The 19,891-nt window shown below is 42.0% G+C and overlaps 1 protein-coding gene across 5 annotated transcripts in view; it reads left to right on the top strand.

Moving 5' to 3' along the window:
• Positions 1 to 3,232, top strand: part of rapgef2b (Rap guanine nucleotide exchange factor 2b) — a 108,041-nt gene extending 104,809 nt beyond the window's left edge. For 4 of the 5 annotated variants that reach the window (XM_083914906.1, XM_083914903.1, XM_083914904.1 and 1 more), the window contains one exon: positions 308 to 438. Coding sequence is in view for 1 of the 5 variants with exons in the window: in XM_083914905.1 (XP_083771031.1) it covers positions 308 to 333 (26 nt within the window). In the remaining 4 variants the exon portion in view is untranslated. Of the gene's footprint in view, positions 1 to 307 lie in introns of all 5 variants that reach the window. The other variant, XM_083914905.1, reaches the window with a different exon arrangement.
• Positions 3,233 to 19,891: the final 16,659 nt, after the last annotated feature.

Raw genomic sequence — 19,891 nt, 5'->3', positions numbered from 1 at the left:
AGAACTGCAGTACCATGAGTCCATAGCATACCGTAAACTTTAAACTTATTCAAGAATAAAACTGACAAAATGTTCTTTTCAAGGTAAAGTTTCAAGTCACTGCAGGTCGATTTTCATTTCATACTGACTGAATCAATCAGAAAAGTGACAGCATGCTCTGGGAAAATGTAACGTATACGTAAGAAAGCAGGTTTTCATTCTCACTGAACGCTGCTGCAGCTGCTCTGCTAAGTTGCAAACACTTGTCACCATCTTTTCCGCTTTGTCCACATTCAATGTAACCTTTCACTGTTGTTTGTCTTCACAGAGGATGAACAGGTGTCAGCGGTCTGAGGGACAACAGCGGACGTCCTTTTGCAGTAACTTGAAGTCCCCCTGGTTTTGGGTGGGCAGGATTAAAGAGACTGACAGATAGACAGACCTATGGACTCATCATCAGTTACGTACGTGCCTGCCTCCTCCACTTGGCTCTCCTGATTGGTGGATTCCTCTGCTCGTCTCCCTCCCCTGCCTTAAAAGCATCATAAGGGGTTGAATGACCCTGCATGCAAAAAAAAAAATACTGTGAAGAAGAGATGGAGAGAAGGTCAAAGACGATGACGCAATGCCTGGCACTTTGGAAAAAAGACTACAGAAACCTAACTAGTGCCGGAGGGGTCGACCTGGCCACATACACACACACACACACACACACACAACCACGTAGATGTTGCTGTTAGAAACGGAAGTGGTTTCATTTTAGACCGGCCCCCACCCAGTGACAAGACCCCCAAAACCCACCTGTTGACACAACGGCATCATGACGTGTTGAGCTTCATCTGCACTTTCCCATTTTCTACTTTGTGAAAAATAGAACAAATGAAAACGAAACAGACGATCGCTCGAAGACAGAGAGAAACAACGGTTGACTTGACTCTTACATTTTCAACTTCCCACTAGATTTCATCTCCTGTTTCTTTTTTTTTTGGTTCTTTTCTCTGACTGATTGCACTCTGGGGGGCCGAGAGGAGACCAAGTCGGCCGATTTCTCTGCCCGGACTGAAACAACCCATCTGTCGTTGAGTGTTTGAACTCTAAATCCAGTATTATCTCATGTCTCACATGTGAAAGCTCATCAAGTGTTCAAATCAAAGCTAGGAGGAGAGCCCAGTAAGGAGAACCATCATGCACAGTGTACTGACATACCTACATGCACACACATACACACACACACACACACACACACACACACACACACACACACACACACACACACTCACACACAAAGTACATTTTATGTACCAGTACATACACAAAAACACAATCCATTTCCTAAAAAAATAGCACTTTCAGCACAATCCTAGATGTTACCAGACATTTGGCCTGGATACCAGGGTATGAGTGAACCATATCTGACCGTCATCCCACCTCGGAGAGCGCCTGGTCATATCAAAGTCTCTTCTTCGTCCTGTTGCTTGCTGTTACATCCAGAATATCATGTTTTGTTACTGGCCTGTAGGTGAAAAAGCACAGAGGTGAACGACCACCCGCCGAAAACTGAGCAACATGCTGGACTCCATCGCGTTGGTCGCTACAGTGCATCAGAGGTACACGAGCTAATCTGCAGTACAGAAGATTTCTTCCCGGAGCGTCACCTTTTCTTTTTTTTTCCAAAATAAAAGCTGATGTCGGTTTGGACGCTGGCAGCGGCATTTATGTACAAAAGTACAAACAGTGAGCAGGAAGTGAGAACTCAACTAGGACATTTATGAAGTAATATTTCAGAAGCTGCCATTGTGTAAATTTTGAGTGTACCTCTTAGCCATCTACCTTTACAAATGATCTTGTACAGAGTCTTAAAACACTTAAAAGTATCAACAAATTCCAATTTGGCTTCTTCTTTTTTCAACCTGAACATCAGCCACATTTTCTGGAATGTCCAAAGCGCCTTACGATGCCATGACTGCATACGTTTCTCTGCATGGTTCACAAATCACCTTGGTTCAAGAGCAGACTTGGATCAAGCGACAGTGGAGTGAAATGCCTTATTCAAGATACCTCCCCAGACCTTTTTGTTTTCTTTGTTTTGAATACGTTAAGACTCCGTACAAGATGAAGCAGTTTGTGTCCGTGTTGTTTCCGCCGTGGCTTCAGACGGCATCTTCAGACTTGCTGCGATCATTAACAGCATAGGTCCCCATGTCTACACCGTGCGACCCTGCACCCCTCCCTCTGCTGCTGTGCTCTTACGTTCACCCTCAGAAACTCTTCTCACCTGTTACAGACGTCAGAGCGGTAAATGCTGTACGTAAATCGCTGACGCCTGCGTTCAGTTTTCCACCATATCTCGCCATCAACGGAACGGACTGAAAGTTTTGGGGTTTTTGTTTTTTTTCTTTGACTCCGGTGGGGAAGTCGGCATATGAAGAAAAACGTTTTGTTCGAGGCCGCCAATCAGAACGATCATAAATCCAGTTGTGAAAAGTAACTTCTTCTATCACTGAGTCGCACTGATCACATTGATCAGTCTCGGGAACTACGGACTGAGAAAGAGACGAGTGAGTACAGTGATTTCCACTGTGGTCTGTGACTATACACTAATGATTTCCTTTTTTTTTTTGTTATTGTAATTTTTTTGTAATGGCTGCAGATAGATTGTTGATAATTTGTTTGTAATACAGTGGTGACATGCATCATTCACTTTGATTCAACTCTGAAGACAATGTGCATATTAGAGGGCCGCGTCCTACTTGGAAAAACAAAAAGTTGCACAAAAATGTACAAGCGTAAAGATAAGTGTAGTAGGTAGAACTGCTACTCCATTTGATGTGTGATGTCAGTGAGAAATGTACATTTAGCTGGTGATGACCTTCGTTTTCTTCATTCTTTCTCGTACTGCTTCGACCTGTACGTCTTTTAAAAAGACAATCGGCGGAGCACGTATCAGTTGTTTTTGTATTTTTAATACAATAATTGTAAATATTGGTTCTATTTTTGTTCAAATGTACTACGTTTATGCCTCAACATCCAGTTTATACGAAGCTGGGAATCAATAAATACCGCATAAAAGAATCAACACATAGGTTTAAATGCACTTATTCATTTCCTCCGCATTTCGATGTCTTTCTTTTCCAATCTGTTGTTTTTCCCTTCAGAAGATCCCCCCCCCCCCCCCAGATACCGTCTAGTGTTTGCACAAGTCATGGAAGCAACTTGAAAAGTGTAACTCTCATACTTTTCTATCCGACCGCAGTGTGTCAGAATTAATAAAAAAGCGATATTGAAGTCTGCCCTTGCTTTTATTTACTTGTTTGGTATTTTGTCGTGTTGTCACAGAGCAGCGAGAACAGTGCCAGTCCCAACTCTCATTTCTTACTGTTCTAACAAGTTTGGTTTCTCACATGAGCCGATCCATGTTATAATAAAATTCAATATCTTCAACTGACTCAAGAAAATGAAAAAGAGCTGACCATGGGCCTTATATTTTGAATTATTATTATGCTGTTATTGTTATTTCTCCTGCGAGTTAAACATTTAAAATTTCAATATCTTCAACTGATTTAAGAAAATGAAAAAAAACTGACCTTGGGCCTTATGTTTTGCACTTTTTATTCATGCTGTTTTTGTTATTTCTCCTGCGAGTTAAACACTTAAATTTGAGCTAATTTGTTTCCATTATTGCTGAGATTTAATTCTCTTTTTAATAACTTAAAGGATGATTTATATACTGTGAATAAAATGTAACAGAATTCTATTTCTGCCATTAGATTCAATATTAAAAACCAAAAAACTACTCACCCCTGGCAACAAAAGTACAGTGCAGACGGTTATATTAAATTAATAAGCCGTGTTTTGCTTTTGTCAAAACATTATTGCACTTTTGTATCTTATATCTCTACACCACATAATAAATATTACAGAGCACTATGGTGCTTTGAATGTAATGCTGCTTTCACACCACAAGAGTGTGCTGTCTTCCTGCAAATAACCAAAATCTGAACTACTTCAGTGACTTATACTGTTTATTCAATTTCATACTAAACCCTAGGTTCTGGAAATATGATAATTATGATGTTTACAGATTGTACAGTGTGTAAAGCAGTAAAAATGATCAGTAGTTGTGTTCTTTTCATTGAAAAAAGGTGAGTAAGCTCAACGTGAACACTTAGTCCAAAGAAAATCCACTTTTTAATCACAACGGTTCACATTTGCACAAGTTGGTGCCATTTGCGTGCGTTTGCGTGTGTGTGTGTGTGTGTGCGTTCGTGTGTGTGTGCGTGTGGGGAAATGTATTCGCTCTTACAGTTTGACATTCTGACTGCAGCTTTGTTGTGGTGGCAGACGCCGTATCTCAGCTCCCACTCCTCATGAATAATGCAAGCTATCGGTGGCGACGGTCCTGGTAGCCTCTATCACACAGCCGAGGGCCCCAATTTTCCACACTCCGAAAAATGACACACACTCTGACCATGAGAAATGGGGAGCTGCCCTCACACATACACACACACACACACACACACACACACACACACAAACTTTCAGCCTGATTTACAAGGTAAAAATCTTTGTTTCCCTGTCTCTTGCTTCATTTCTGTATCTAGTCTCAATCTCACACACACACACACACACAAGCAGAGGGAGAGAGAGAAAGAAACACTGGAGGGTCCGTAATACAATTATTTTTGGATTGAATGCCAATTTTTATCGTTTTTGTAAATTTGTCCATGTCAGATTTGCAAAATACAGCTACAGGGATGTTGTTGTTGTTGATATTTTAAGAGGGCAAGAGACCAAACTCTGCAGCAGCGTTGGTGTGGTTACCTGTTTGTGTCATCATCCATCTCTTGGAATATACATCAACTAGAAGAAAGTTAACAAATGAAGCATGTGTTTTGTCTCTTTTTAGAAAGGGAAATGAGACAATGTTCTGACTTAACTCAGCTATTATAATCATTGGACAGTTTAAATGGTAACTACAGTATTCGTCAAACACACCTTCATCCACAGGAAACAGGAAACCACTTGTGATGAGTTTCCTCTACTCACTCAGGAACTTGGGACTTTGATTACAATGGGCAGCGTAGCGTTGAGTTCTCATTATTCAACACAGATTGAAAAAAAGTGACGATAAAATAGCTTTAATACCAATATGCTTTTTCCAATTTCCCCTCAAAGCAAATGGAGGTACAGCCCTCACACTGACGCATCATGTTTTCATTGAGATAAAGCATCTGAATAAAACATATACTCGCTGCAGTCGCCTGCATTATACAGATAACTGTGACTGACACGAGGATGGATGTGGAACCAAAACAACAGCAAAGACGCCCAAGCAGTGCCGCTGCATGAAATTGGAGCGGAAACACACTGCTGTAATCTGTGTCCGACAGTAAAACCACCCCCTGATTACAGTTAGAGGCCATGTGTTCACCACTCGCTTGGCTCTGTGACTGTGCTGTGCCCTGAGAAGCACCAGGGGGCACTCTTCGCAATGAAATGCAGCCAGATTGGGCCTGTCCACTCTTTCCCTGGGCAATGGGTCTTATCAAGGGGTAGCAGGCAGCCAGTGGTCCTCTGTAGATAGCCGGCCGGTTATGTGTGTGAAGCCCGGACTCTAGAGTTGTCGACCGTGCACAATCGAGGCAGCTGTGGGTCATACTATGGGACTGTCTGGATTCCTTTTCATGGTAAATTGGATGAAGGCAGCAGCACTAGAGCTGAGGGGAGGGGAGTGGAGATGTCACAGTGTTCACCGGCCTGTGTCTGGACTCCGCGGGACTACACAGGCCCGAGCAGACAATTCAGTTAAATGCTGTCAGAGTCCAAGAATTGAGGGAAAGAAAGATTAATAAAAAGCCGTACGCTCCTGTGTCCGGTTGCTCTCCTGGTGAATTTCAGAGATGGTTACGCGGTGAGAGCAGTTTAGAGCTGATTTTTTGATTTGATTGAGAAAAATGTTCCACATTCAACACGGTTCGTGAAGGGATCGATGCTGTTTTACTGCTAAACAATCTTTCAGAGAGTCTGCAGTGTGATACTGTGATACAGCTTATTATTCTCACAGAAACATCTCTATTATACAGCTATCTCTGAAATGTGTCTGCTGTCAATACGAGGTACCACCATGTAACTTTTTCCTAAACTGGATAAAAGCCCATTTCCCCCGTACAATATAGATTAATTCCTCTGTGCTTTTAGCTTTTCAAACCTCTAACAACCAATTTCCAGGAGGCAACTGTCGTTTTATCACAATACATTTGGATATCCCATGACACCTTGAAAAAGTGTTTTCTTTAAGGTCTCCAAAGTATTCGGATCCGTTATTATTAGTGAGGGAGGAACCGTTTCCTTCTCCTCTGCTCTCGATGCTGCAGCTCCCACCAGTCTGCTGCTGCTGCTGCTCCGGCTCTCGACTTCCAAGCTGTGGTAGATTAGCAGATAGTGGGGTCTGCCTCTGACAGAGCACCTGCAAATGTGCCAAGATAAGAAGAGGGAGCCTCCCTTTAACCAGCCGTGCAGCTACATCACTCTCAGGACTCTCTTTTTCTCTTTGAATGCCTCTATGATGTCAGTGTTTATCTATCTGCCTGTCTTTCTATCTATATATCGATCTATCTATCGATCTATTTATCTATCCTTCCAGCGTGTCTCACACATTCGTGCCGTATAAAAATAACCCTGTCCCTTCCTGCTCCCTGTTGCTGCAAAAAGTGACTTGCTTGACTTGCTACCAGCGGTAATGACTCTCTTGTTATTCCTGGCGTTTGTAGAAGAAACCACTGAGCGGGAAAACTTCCTCTCAGCATCTGTTGTGGTTTAAAAAAAAATCACATATACATATGCCACCAGAGTTTGAGGCCAAGAATGTAGGTGCAGAATTAGAAACTAATTTAAACTATCAGTTGGACATTTTTTAGAAATAAATGAGAAAATTAAATTGTTTTTAGCGGCCTCTTTGGCAGTAAGGTGTAAGTGCAGTCGAGCCTGTTCTCTCCAGGTCCCCAGGACAGGCGCGCTCTCATCGAATGCTCTTATGTGGACAAGCACAGTACTGCAGCACATTTGCCCATTCACTCCCATAAGAGGAGATCACCTCCGAAGACCAATAAAAAGGCTCACAATTATCTTCAGACCCCTTACTAAAAAAATGTAGGTGGACATCATTTTAGACCCTATCAAAATGGAGTTATGGGCAGGAGGAGGAGGCGGGCCGACTTAAAAGAGCCGTAGTAAAAGACATTCAGCAGCTTAGGTCCTGTCTCGGCAAAGGTCCAGTGCAAGGCTCCAGCAGCGACACCACTCTGGTTGTGCATTGCGTCTGCTGTTTTTTCTGTTGTGTTTCATTGTTTTTTCGTGTTGTTTCGTGCTTGGCGATGAGCATGGACTTGGGAACGCAAACGTTTCTACATCCGCTAAGTCCAACCGCGTTCACGAGAACCCGGAATGGCAGCGTTCTAAAGCAACCCTGCACCACTGAGCAGCTCTCATAGGAACTAATGGGCGCGATTTTCAGTCTGCCGTCCTTTCTTTTATGTCCGTGGTTCTTTCAGAGCCCTCCATCTTGTCAAGTTCAGGGTCAAAATGTGTGTTGACTTGGCTCTTTTGTAAACTTTATTGAAACACATTCACCTCTCTGCTTTCAGTCCGTCCCCTATATGTTACCTTCTTAAATCCATACACACACATGTTCCTATTACACTTCTGTCCTTACTACAAGCCTGACTCAGTAGTTGGAAGATCCTGATTACAAGTGAAGGGAGCATAACCGTGACGATCAATGCAAACCAACCGCTGTCAGCAGCGTCACTAAAATTACCGCCTATCTGCATGAATGTAGCAACAAACACATAGATTTAAATACTCAGCAAAAAGTCAAACTTGTACTTGTACACTTTCTTTCATGAGTGGCTCATATGATCTATCACCGTTGTTTTAACTCACTCTGACGGATAGGAACTTACGATTAACACAGATAACTAGATGTAAATCTTAAGGAGTACAACTTTAAGAACACTCTCACGTCTGTAGGGTACAAATTTAAGCTAACACCAAGAGATGGTTAGCTTGGGTTAGCATACAGCAGCCTTGTCGGCAGAAATAAATTTGCATTGCACATTTCTGCAAACCACGAAAATGTAGATATTAAATGTGTTCTGTATAGCACCCTTTTGCATCTGTATGTGACATAGCAGTCTTTCAAATGACTCAGAAAAGCTGAATGTGTATATTCAAGATTTAAGAAGCTTTATTTATCCTGAGGGAAATTATTGTGCAACAGTTTCAATACAAAGATGGGAAAGGATCAGAGTAACAATAAGCTAACATAAATCAAATCAAAATAAAGCTAACGTAAAATAAATCAAACAATTAACTAAGTGTGACAGAGTGCAACAGTCATTGTGGTTAAGCGTAGGTTTATACAATATACAACAATACGCAGCGTGCAGTTTAGCAGCAGATTGAAATAAAATAAGTACAAACTAAATAAGTGAGAAGGAGCGATAAGTTATAAGTGTTAAAAATGTAGCAGCATTTCCTACAGAACTAAGTGACAGTAAAGCACAGTGAAGTGTAGCAGCCTTTCTTACTGAAGTAAGTTACAGTAAGTTACAGTAAAGCACAGTGTAGCAGCATTTTACTGAGATACGTTACAGTAACCACAGTGAAATGTAGCAGCATTGCCTACAGAACTAGGTTACAGTAAATTACAGTACAGTATATATTTGAGAATATTATTTTTCACATTACATGAACTAGAGGGGAGGGACCAAGTGTGCACACTTCCAGGCAAACTGTGCAAGACAAAAAACAGTGAGGTTAGTCTCCAATATGAATAATTCATCAGTTTAAAAGGCAACGTTTTGATCTACAAGATCTTCCCCGGAAGAACTTTGCCTTTTTAAAATTGATAAATTATTTACGGAGCCTAACAGGGTGCAGACCTAAGAGTGGAGCCACAGTCACATCCCATTACAGCATGCAGTTGTATGGGTTCAGTGTAGCATACAGTCACTAACACATCAAATCAACACCTCTACATTGGGTCAAAAATTTAAATGCTGGAAACATACATTTTGTGTAATGGAAAATGCGTAGGAAGCATGAAACTCAATAAGTCACTCTTTCCCTTGTGTGTTTTCACATGCTGTGTTTGTTCCTTTTCATCGACCCTGAAGGATCCCATTTGATCGCTATCCAAGCTGTAAATATAGCTGAGAGCCATGCTTTGAGATGCTTTGAATCCAAATGGTTCTTTTAAAGGAACAACCACCCATGGATTCACTTACAGGCCAGACTTACAATAGGCTTGTTGGCATGCAGAGGGAAGAGGCTGGCCCTCCATCCTTCTATGGCTGCACTGGCTGAATAGCATGTAAGTATAAGGTCTCAATTTAATTTTAACATGCATGTTTCAGGAAGCTAATATAAAGTACTATGCCGTGCTTTGGGCGGCACCATGGTGTGGTGGTTAGCACTGTCGACTCACAGCAAGAGGGTTGCCGGTTTGAATCCCGGCCTTCTGTCTCCCCGTCTCTGCGTCCAAAGACGTGCACGTGTTAGGTTAATTGGTGACTCTAGATTGCCTGTAGGTGTGAGTGTGAATGGTTGTCTGTCTCTGTTTGTCTCTATGTGCCCTGTGATAGACTGGCGTCCCGTTTAGGATGCACCCCGCCTCACGCCCTATGTCAGCTGGGATCGGCTCCAGCCCGCCCCCGACCTCGACAGGGACAAGAGGTTGAAGATGGATGGATGAATGCCATGATTTGCTACTGGGCACAACCTACTAAGTTATGAGAATGCTCTATGTTTTAGCGTTGTTTAAAATATACGAATACCACAATGGCACCCAGGGATCATCGTAGTAAATGTCAATATATGTAAATGCCATAATATCCAATTTCTCCACGGGGATCATTAAATTTCCATTAATATTCTCCTAGAATGTGTCTGCAATGTAAGCAACAGCGTTTAATTCATTACTAACTTCAGTGATAATCCACAGTGACATTTTAAAGGAGCATTTTTAATGTAATGAAATAGCCATTTACCATACTTTCATCTTGGCGTAATGTCAGAATGGGAACAAATAATGACAATGATATTCAGAGTCCATGTCCTTTCCTTTTGTTTTAAATCAAATTCATATATAGCTAAATAGGGTCCTGTCTTCGGCTAAGCAGCCATCGTCAAGGAAACCAGCAACCAGTCTGAGTAGAGGGTCATACATAATGGTATCATTATTAAGTTAATGAGCCGTGCACTGCCTGAGCCAGTGCAGGTGGAACACTACAAACTATACTAGCCTATTTGCTGATATCAATGAATGGTTGCTTCCTCCTAAATGTTTTCACAGAAATTGCTCACATGAGATTTAGTTGTATTAATTTCCCTCTATTTACATTAATATTCCTGTATAACCTCCTGCTATCTAATCATGCAATGTCTAAAGCAGAACCGGGAGCAGGTATTCTATGGAGCTAGGTGCACAGCTATGTGAACTAGGTTAAACATACTTCCAATCTGGCCTTTGAAGTTGTTACTAATGAACGCACGGATTCGTTGTTAGCCGTTGTCATTTGATGTTTTCTATACAGATTAAATCAGATCAATGAGCTTTAGGTGCTAGCAGGCGGGTTTCCCCCTGTTTACAGTCTTCATGCTCAGCTTAGCTAACTGACTGCTGACCATACAGACAAGAGAGAAGGATCGATCCTCTTGTAAGTGTTTCCTAAAGCGTTCAACTGTTCCTTTAAGTCCCCATAGGAAGCAGGAACACAGTAATTAAGAGCCCAGTCACCAGAAAAAAAGATGTTGTCATTGTACATTTCTGCAAAACCACAGAGATATTGAAACGTTTTTTTCCACCCTTTAGTCCAGGGGTGGGCAATTCCGGTCCTGGAGAGTCCCTGTCCTGCATGTTTTCGGTTTCTCCCTACCCCAACACACCTGAGTCTAACAATAATCAAACTGTGACGAGCATCAGCTGCTTGATAACGAGCAAATCATTAGAATCAGGTGTGTTAGAGCAGAGAGAAACCTAAAACATGCAGGACAGTGGCTCTCCAGGACCGGAATAGCCCACCCCTGCTTTAGTCTGTGTACACCTGTGGGCTTTCAACTGACTCCGATTTGTAACAATCTACGTCAATCTTACACGTTCAGCCAAGTCAGGTGACGTAGGCTGTATTTGGAACTACCTACAGCTGAATGCAGTATGCAGTAGGCCTATACAGTACGCACTGTACTACATGCTACACTGTGGCCAAATCAGCATGTACTGCTAGTATAGTAGGTGGATTTGAATTCAGCTGTAGTGTGATAAACTCCTCTGCGGGTTTGTACTGTGGTGCGTTGTCTTCTTGTACTTGTAAATTATCTTGATTCATCTTGCTTTATCAACTCTGCATGTCATGCATGTTCTGCGTATGACTGTACTCTAACTGCCCCGTACAGCAGTGGGATGTGACTCCACTTGAACTCCTGGTTCATGTGCAGAGGACACCGCAGCAGATGCTGTTGCTGGTAAATTGAATAAATGTTAACAATTGGTACATGAATATGTCTTTGTTCACAACAAATTAACCTTGCCCCCGGCCCCCAGATGTACAGAGCTGGCCCTGCGGTTGCTATAGCGACATAATCTTCAGCTGAAACCAACTGCAGCCCGGCATTTTATGTTCCATTACACCCTTTTGTAATGGTTTCTCCTCCTTTGCAATATATACGGCTACAGTCAGTTTTATCTTTTGGTCAGCACAACTGTCTTGAGTCAGTGCGGGGCTTTAATTGATAATCCCTTTTTTTTTTTACATGCAAATTTCAAAATCAAGTAATCATTGATTGCACCATCCATAACAAACGACATAACATAAAATCCAGTATTCAGTGTTCCTCCCCCAGGCTGAGACACTGTATAAGCCAGTTGCTGTGACAGTCCTCAAAACAAGGAGCTGACACTCACCTCCCTTCTGAACCACTAATTGGCTTCTAGGCCTAACTGGGTTTGATGGGCCACAGACACCGCTGACATCCCGTCCGACCTCTGATAGGTCGGCTCACCTCCACACCGTCTCGCAGCTCTGGCAAGTGGCACCCACTCATGCTGGTCAATATTCGGAACACAAGTCATTTTCATGCTCCATGGCCATACATGTTTGATTGATTATTCGCTCGACATAAAATCTAACAATAGTTATTTTGATAATAGATTAATTATTTCAAGAGACTGTATTTGATATTCAGAACATTAATATAGCAGCAAACGATCATTTGCCATGTAATGTATAGTGGAGTAATGGTGTCCAGAGCAGAGAATGAAGTCACTCTCCCTGTGTGTGTGTGTGTGTGTGTGTGTGTGTGTGTGTGTGTGTGTGTGTGTGCTGTAATCACATTTCTCTGTGGTTTGTTTTGATAGATGGTCCAGCCGTGCATGCGTGTGGCTGTGAAAAAACACAATTATTTCACATATTGGGACGAGAGCCCAGTGGAATCCCAGCCCACTTCTTTTCAGCATTTCGAGTGGCAAACAACGACAATCATTTCCTGGCTGCAGTGTTTCAAATGTGAGCTTTTGCTGCTTTGCTCTGATTTAGATCATTGTAAATGGAATTCTTTGGGGTGGTTTGACAACAGGCTTTGGATAACGATGGCCATTTTTTCCCCCACAAGATTCTGAAGGACTGAACAAATTAGTGATTCTTCTTAAATGTAAGATTAATCAATATGAAAATGATCTTAAGTTCCTGTCCTACAAGTATAACATATCACTTTATTGCATTAACATATTGTCTGGTGGCTATAATTGCTTTTACTACATGACTGTCATGAATCATGGGGGGGAAAAAAACTATTAACAAACTGAATTATGACTTTAAGCAGCATAAATGCATATCCAGTGAGTATATCTAGTAAGTGTGGCTACAAATTGCTTTAATTTGTAATAATTCAATTACCCGGCCCCCCATCACAATAACTAATTCACTGTGGAAGGTTGTCACATCTTTGTTAAATTATTATTATTGCATTCAAAGTCAAATATGTAATGCTGTAGACATTTTATGATTATTAAATGATGCTTGGTTGCTGCCAAATCACATTTATTTGACTTCAAACCAACAGGTTTTCACTCAGTGGTTTAAACAAAGAGTTACAAATATACATAATCAGCACAAGATGGATGACAATAGAGGTATTCACCTAGAGAGCCCAGATATAAATTCAGGACGCGGTGCACACAGGCACAGGATGAACAAAAGGTAAACTCACAGGTCAGAACATCACAAGGCTCTTTCATGTCATGGAGGAGAGTTTGGTCCACATAGAGGGACATTACTGGGGCCCGGCTCTCTGCTTCTTAGCACAGCCGACCATATTAATCCGAGGCTCTTCCTGCACAACACAAAGCTAGCGTTAGTTCTGCTACTATTTCTGTTCTCTCTCGGTGGACACCAAAAACCATCGCAGCCGGGTTTAATTACAGGCTGATTATCCGAGTGGTCCTTTGAGGTCAAAATCAGTGGGCTGGGGACAAATAGATGTACCGGCTAATGAGCAAAATTATAAATTACATCACATCAAATATATTTAACCCATAGATGGTTTTATAATTGAAGCACACATGACCTGCTTTTAAAGATATTTCTACCTCATGCTTTGGTGATGCTGTAGTTTGTTGTTTTTTTTTTACTAGAAATTTACTTACAGCAGAAATGTATTAATTAAAAGTAGTGTTGGGGTGGCTTTTGGAACAGTGGTTAGAGCAGTCGCCCCATGTAAAGAGGCTGTAGGTCCTCAGGCTGCGGCCGTGGGTTTGATTCCGACCTGTGGCCCTTTGCTGCATGTCCCCCTCACCCCATTTCCTGTCTGTCCTATCTAACAAAAGGCTTAAAAACTGCCAGATTATATATATACCTCTCTTATACCTCAATTTCATTCATATGATAACATATGCTATAAAACACGTGCAGCTTTATTTGTGTCAATGACTGCGACAGAGCACATCCAGGTTAAGCTTGATTTCCACAAAGCTGATTTAATCTCTAATATAATTTAAAAGTCTTTGTATAATCAATATTCAACACGTAATCACACACGAATGAGGTGGAGCTGAAAGTGCCTCCAAACCAAACCCTCATTATGCACCAATTTTATACTTCAAAAGCTGCGCGTACAGATGGTCAATAATTCATCATTAACGGCGAGCGGTGACGGAGCACATCTGAATTTCATACACTTATCAAATTTATATAACGCGCATAAATTGTAAAGTGCCGACTCATTGCACAGTAGACAGAGTGAAAATTTGCTTAAAAGGACAGAAGGCTGCAGCTGGTCTGTTTGTTATTAATAGAAAGTGTGAAATAGGCACTTTGGGTTGAATGTAAGAGGTTTTTTTTTGGGAGCAATATACCTGTAGAGCAGCATGCACTGTACAGTCCACTGGATATCTCATACTGCCCCAGGCAATTTCAGCAGTCAATACAACCTGTGCATCATCGTGTGCATTAATGTTCTTCTACCGTAATCGCATCTTTCCTGCGTTTCTGTTGAGACGCATTTCTACAAAATCCTGTTTCACTTGACAGACTTGGAAGCTTATGGACATGTTGACTGATAATTAAGAACACGATTCAACGTCTCTTTTCATAATTTGACTGGCATTCTCAATCCTCTCCTTGCAGTAGGCTGTGTACCAGCAGCCTCTGTTGTGTGTAGTGGTGTGCTTGGGAGGCAGCTCCGCAGCGGGGGAGGCAGGCAGGATAAACAAACTGGTGTAAAAAAGCTCTGGACAGCCTGGAGGCAGCAGCAGAGGGGAGGATGAGGACTCACTAAACTCAACTCCATCTTAAGCAACATCTCCCACCCCCTCTGTGGTGGGCTGAGACCTACAGACCATCTCCAGCCTCTGCTTCAGCATCACAAGGTGCAGGACTGAGTGCTGTAACTGCTCTTGTGTAATAGAGGCAAACTTTCACTGTATAGTTGTTCCAAAGGCCCCGTGCAGCCGAAAATACAAGCAAGGATCAATTATTTAGTTGATCAATAGAAAATGAGCATCAGTGAGCCAACCCACAGGTGACTCGGCAGGGAACCGGAGGGTCGCCGGTTCGATTCCCTGTGTGGACCATGAATGGAGCGTGGACTGGTGGCTGGAAAGGTGCAAGGTTCATCTCCTGGGCACTGCCGAGGTGCTGTTGAGCAAGGCACCGGACCCCCAACCGATTGGGGCGCCGATCCATTGGCAGGCCCCCTCGCTCTGACATCTCTCCATTAATTGCATGTATATAGGTCCTGTTAATGCATGTGTGTGTGTATTTCGGGCCTGTGTGTGTGTAACATGTATAATAACAGAGTGAAAAAATTTAATTTCCCCTTGCGGGATTAATAAAGGAATTCTTCTTCTTCTTTTACTTTCTTGTCGAGAGTTAAATAAGAAGATTTCTCCAACTTTATTCCAAGCTGCAGCTGTCGCACCGCGGTGAGGGGTGTCCTGTCTTGGGTTTTTTGTCTTGTGAAATTCATGTTTTATTTTGAAAAGTGATCCTCCTCTCGTTTCAGGTCACTTGCTCTTCCTCCTGTGTCACCGGTCTGCTGTGGTCCCTGATTACCTGATTGTGTCCCCCTGTGTCATCCTCCCTCATCTTGTCCTGCCAGCCATTACCGCAGCCTTGTCAAGTAGCTAAGCGTTGCCTTGCTTGTATTTCTGTTTCCTCGAACACTGCTGTAGAGGAGTGATTTTTTTGTTTCTTTGGTCAGCTTGAGGAGCTGGTTTAATTTCATGGTGCCTTTGTTTTGCCTCCTCTTGGAGTGTTTTTGAGTTGTGGTTTCATTAGCTCTGTGCAGCGTGGTTGTGTTTGTAGCCTTTCCTTCTTCTCCTTGTGAGTGATATTCTTTTGTGTAACTTTTCGTAGATAGTTATTCAGATCAGTGTAGTTATTGCCTGTTGTCTTTTCCCTTTCAGTTTGTTTTTTGTTTCTTGCCACGTCTGTCTTCTTTGTCAATTCCCTCGTCTGAACTGACGAGTTTGGAGTTTTGTAGCATGTTTATTTATCGCTCTGTCTTAAAAAAGGCTACCCAGAGTGTCAGAAATAAAGCCTGCATTTATCGTTCCCTGACTGCATTTGAGTCATTTTGCCGAGTCATAACAACAGCAGACTGGAAACAGATGTGTAAAAGTATATAAGTAATATATCCTACTCAAGGTACCAAAAGCATCAAAGTAGCCTTCTCCATATGCATAATGACCAATATCAGAAAGTTTTTTTTTATATTACTGGATTACTGATGCTTTAATGTGTTCATCTAATAAAGGTGGAGCTAGCTTTAACAATTTTATACTGAATTTCCCCCAGAGAATCAAAACATCTATTTGTTTAATGTAGTTTTATAACTAAAGATCACGCCTTGAACACAGTTTGTCGCATTTTTTGCCCCCCCAACCCCCCTTTTTCTTTTATATCTCTCTCTCTTTGAATATAGAAACCAATAGGGGCACTTTGACATAAGTGCACGATGAGATGGCTCCTCCACTCTGATTCTTAACACCCTTAGTTTCATCCTATCTTTCCTCCTTCAGCGACTCCGGTCCACCTTCATACATCCACCCAACCCGGATTCATCCCCCGACCCCCATGCCTCCTACATCATCATGGCTCAATGTGCATTAAACCGTCTTAACCCATAACTTTGTTGAGGTGATCTTTGTTAGGGAATTATATTTTTGAATGAATTAACTGTATTGATCCCCACAGGGGAAATTCACGTCACGGCAGCTCAAGTTACATAAATGGTTAAGTTATGTCTAAGAAGCCCACTACAGTTACCGAAGTGTTGAAGAGAGTGAAGAAGAATGGATCAAGATCAAACCAGAGCAGTGTGAGAAACCAGTGATGTCCTGTGGGTTCAGATGTGCTGAAGTCATTCAAAGCAAGGGCCTCTACACTTCCTGTTCATTTTTGAATCCTATAGCCCAAAGAAAACATTATTTAAATCTTCTCTTCTGACACAAGGGTAACTGTTCTCTAATTTTGCTCAGTTATTATTATTTTTTTTAAAAATAAAGGTTTTTGTTGAAGTGACTTGGTGATTTAAAACATGAATACACACACACTTACATATATACACTATGCAGACAGATATCTGAACTGTACAACGCTTTACAACACTGTACAACGCTGCACAGCAACGCTCAGGGAATAAACTCACACTACTCAAAGTGACCTATCACTGAAATGCACCTTTCTCTCTCTTGCACATTAAAATCCACATAGCATATTGTAATATAGTGTTTATCTGCGATACTGTACTTTTATTTAATTTATTTTATTGTTCATATTTTGTATTTTATATTTGATCTTATTTTTAGTACTTCTGATTGCTCTGTACCGCTGCTACGATGACCTAAATAAAGTTGTCTATCCATCTATCTATCTATCTATCTATCTATCATATATAGAATTATTGTCAATACACACATTGGTGCAGGAATATGAATGTTGCTATGATCAATCTGAATCTGAATATGTAAAGTAACTAATCGTACTGGAGAACTTTGCCTCTGAACTGTAGTGCAGTAGAAGCCTAAATTAGAAGTAAAAATGGATAAATAGGCCTACAAGTCAAAGAAATTGCGCTTAATTGAATAAATGTACACAGTTGGGTCTTACTCCTTCTACTGTGTCGTTGTTTCTATTTACCTACTCTAAATTTGGCCCTGTTGGCTTGCCATACTCATCATTAGAGCCTAATTAGCTGCACCTGGCGTCAGGACTCCACCCTGTTATCAACGGAACCGGTCTCCCGTGAAAGAAACAAGTGTACACGACTTTTTATTCATTTACCGGGCTGTATTTTAAATTCTTAAAACTTTAAAAGCAAAACCTCTCCCACCTAACGCTAACGTTACCACGGCAACAGAGCGACCACTCCGGCTTCCGGAAGTTCGACCGCCGAAGTTTCTTCAAAGACCCACTTTGAACGTGGGAGTTCCCGCTGCTCTCTACTCGTTTCGACCGTGTCCTCTTCTCCTCCTCCCCACACACACGTCAGAAATCCCTGCCCCACTCCCAACAAGCTAAGTCAATGCTGCTATGATACCTCTGCTCTTTTCGGCTGAGTTTGTGTGCTGTTACCATGACTCTTCTGGCTCTCAGGCCTGCTTTTGGCGTCTTCCAGCTGTTCACTTCTGTTTGGATGCTGCTCTTTCTTGTGCCTGTTTGCTTTGGTATTAATTATGAATCCGCCTGTTTTGTCGGGGCTAAGCTTGTTTGTGTTGCTTTCGTTTGGCAGGTGCATTGTGATGCTTTGGTTTGGCAGGTGCATTGTGATGCTCCCATGCTGTCTGTGTACACTGTGGATATAAATGCACATTTGATTGACTTTTTGACACATTTTCTAGGTCATCACCATTGTTTTGAGGGATTGGTTGCAAGCCTGGGTGTCTTGTATGTAGGGGAGAATATTGGAATTTTTGTGTATTTTTGGATGCAAACATGACCACTGTCTTGCACACAGCACATTCATACAATTATTTCCATCTATTATTGGCTTCCTGGATATCTGTCACTGTGCAGTCATGTTCACCACACAGTTTATATGCGGCTTATTAACACAGGGAACTCGATAGACTGTGACACCTCGCTTCACTGTTCTGCATATCATAATTACATCTAAAATACTGTGCTGCTGTTGGTTTCCTGCTGCTGCTGCTTTGAAACCACACTGATTGCCATGCTCCGATGGCCATCTGCTCATCATGTTATATAACGTTTCAGGCCATTAATATTAGTGATTTTTTAAAATGCATAAGTCGCTAATCATGTGCTGCATAGCTGATATAGCTCTGCTGGACATGAGGTTGATTGCCGGGTTAAAATTGCTCCATCTTGATTGACTAGATTGTATTCCTTGTGATGTGCTGGTGTTTCATCGGGGAAGGGTCACAGAATTGCTGTGCAGCATATAGCAGACTCCACATAATGGCTGTCATTTGGCTCGGCTCTGTATGTGATATGATATTAAGTGGAAGGCCACAGAACCTGGATCAATTCTGGATATATTCTGTATTCATGTAAATAAATGTTCCTGCAAGGTGGCTGAAGGACACGTGTTGGTCGGAGCGAGAATCGTGATTTTAAGCACAAGAAACAAGACTTTTCAGTGCAACTGCTGGGTAGAACTTGTGGTATGTCTGTCACGATAACGAATTTTGCTGGGCCATAAATTGTCCCAGAAATTATTGCAAGCAGCAATAAGATTGACGTTTTGAGACCATTTTCAAGTGATAGAATGACGATGGCATAATCATGCAAGTACACCCTTTCAAAGATCAATAAATGTTTATTTCTAAAGGACATTTAACACTAGAACTGCATGGAACAAATTTAATATTTTCTTTTTCTGATTGATAGCCAGCCCTCATTAACTGATCATTAACCAACAATGGGGCAGCTGAGGCCCGGTTTAGCTGTTCTTATGGCGCACTCACACTGTCCTTCCGCACCGGAAGGACAGTGTGAGAGAGGTGGGCTTTTGTAGAGCGCGTTTGCACATGTACGAGCACGAGCACGAGGCCTAGGGTGGTTCTGAGGTCATTTATGTGCGCCTGTTCGGACATAGAAAATAGAAGGACGGACCATGCACGGACATTTAACAACAACGGCGGCGAAAGGTTCACGTTGGTGTGATGCGGAGGTGGAGTGTTTACTGCAGATTTGGTCGGATGAAAATATTCAAAAACAGTCGACAAGACGCACAAAAACTCCGAGGTCTATGGAAAGATTTGTAAACAAAGCGACGCATCGCGATGATGTCAATCAATGTGTGTGACGTGTTACGGCGTGATGACGTATGGACAGCAAGAAGTATTTGCGCGAGGCCCAGGCAGTGTGAGTACAAACGGGCCTGGGGCGCG

The sequence above is a fragment of the Echiichthys vipera genome (genome assembly GCF_963691815.1).
Source record: "Echiichthys vipera genome assembly, chromosome: 6".
Taxonomy (NCBI): Eukaryota; Metazoa; Chordata; class Actinopteri; order Perciformes; family Trachinidae; genus Echiichthys; species Echiichthys vipera.
This window is presented reverse-complemented; position numbering and strand designations above follow the sequence as displayed.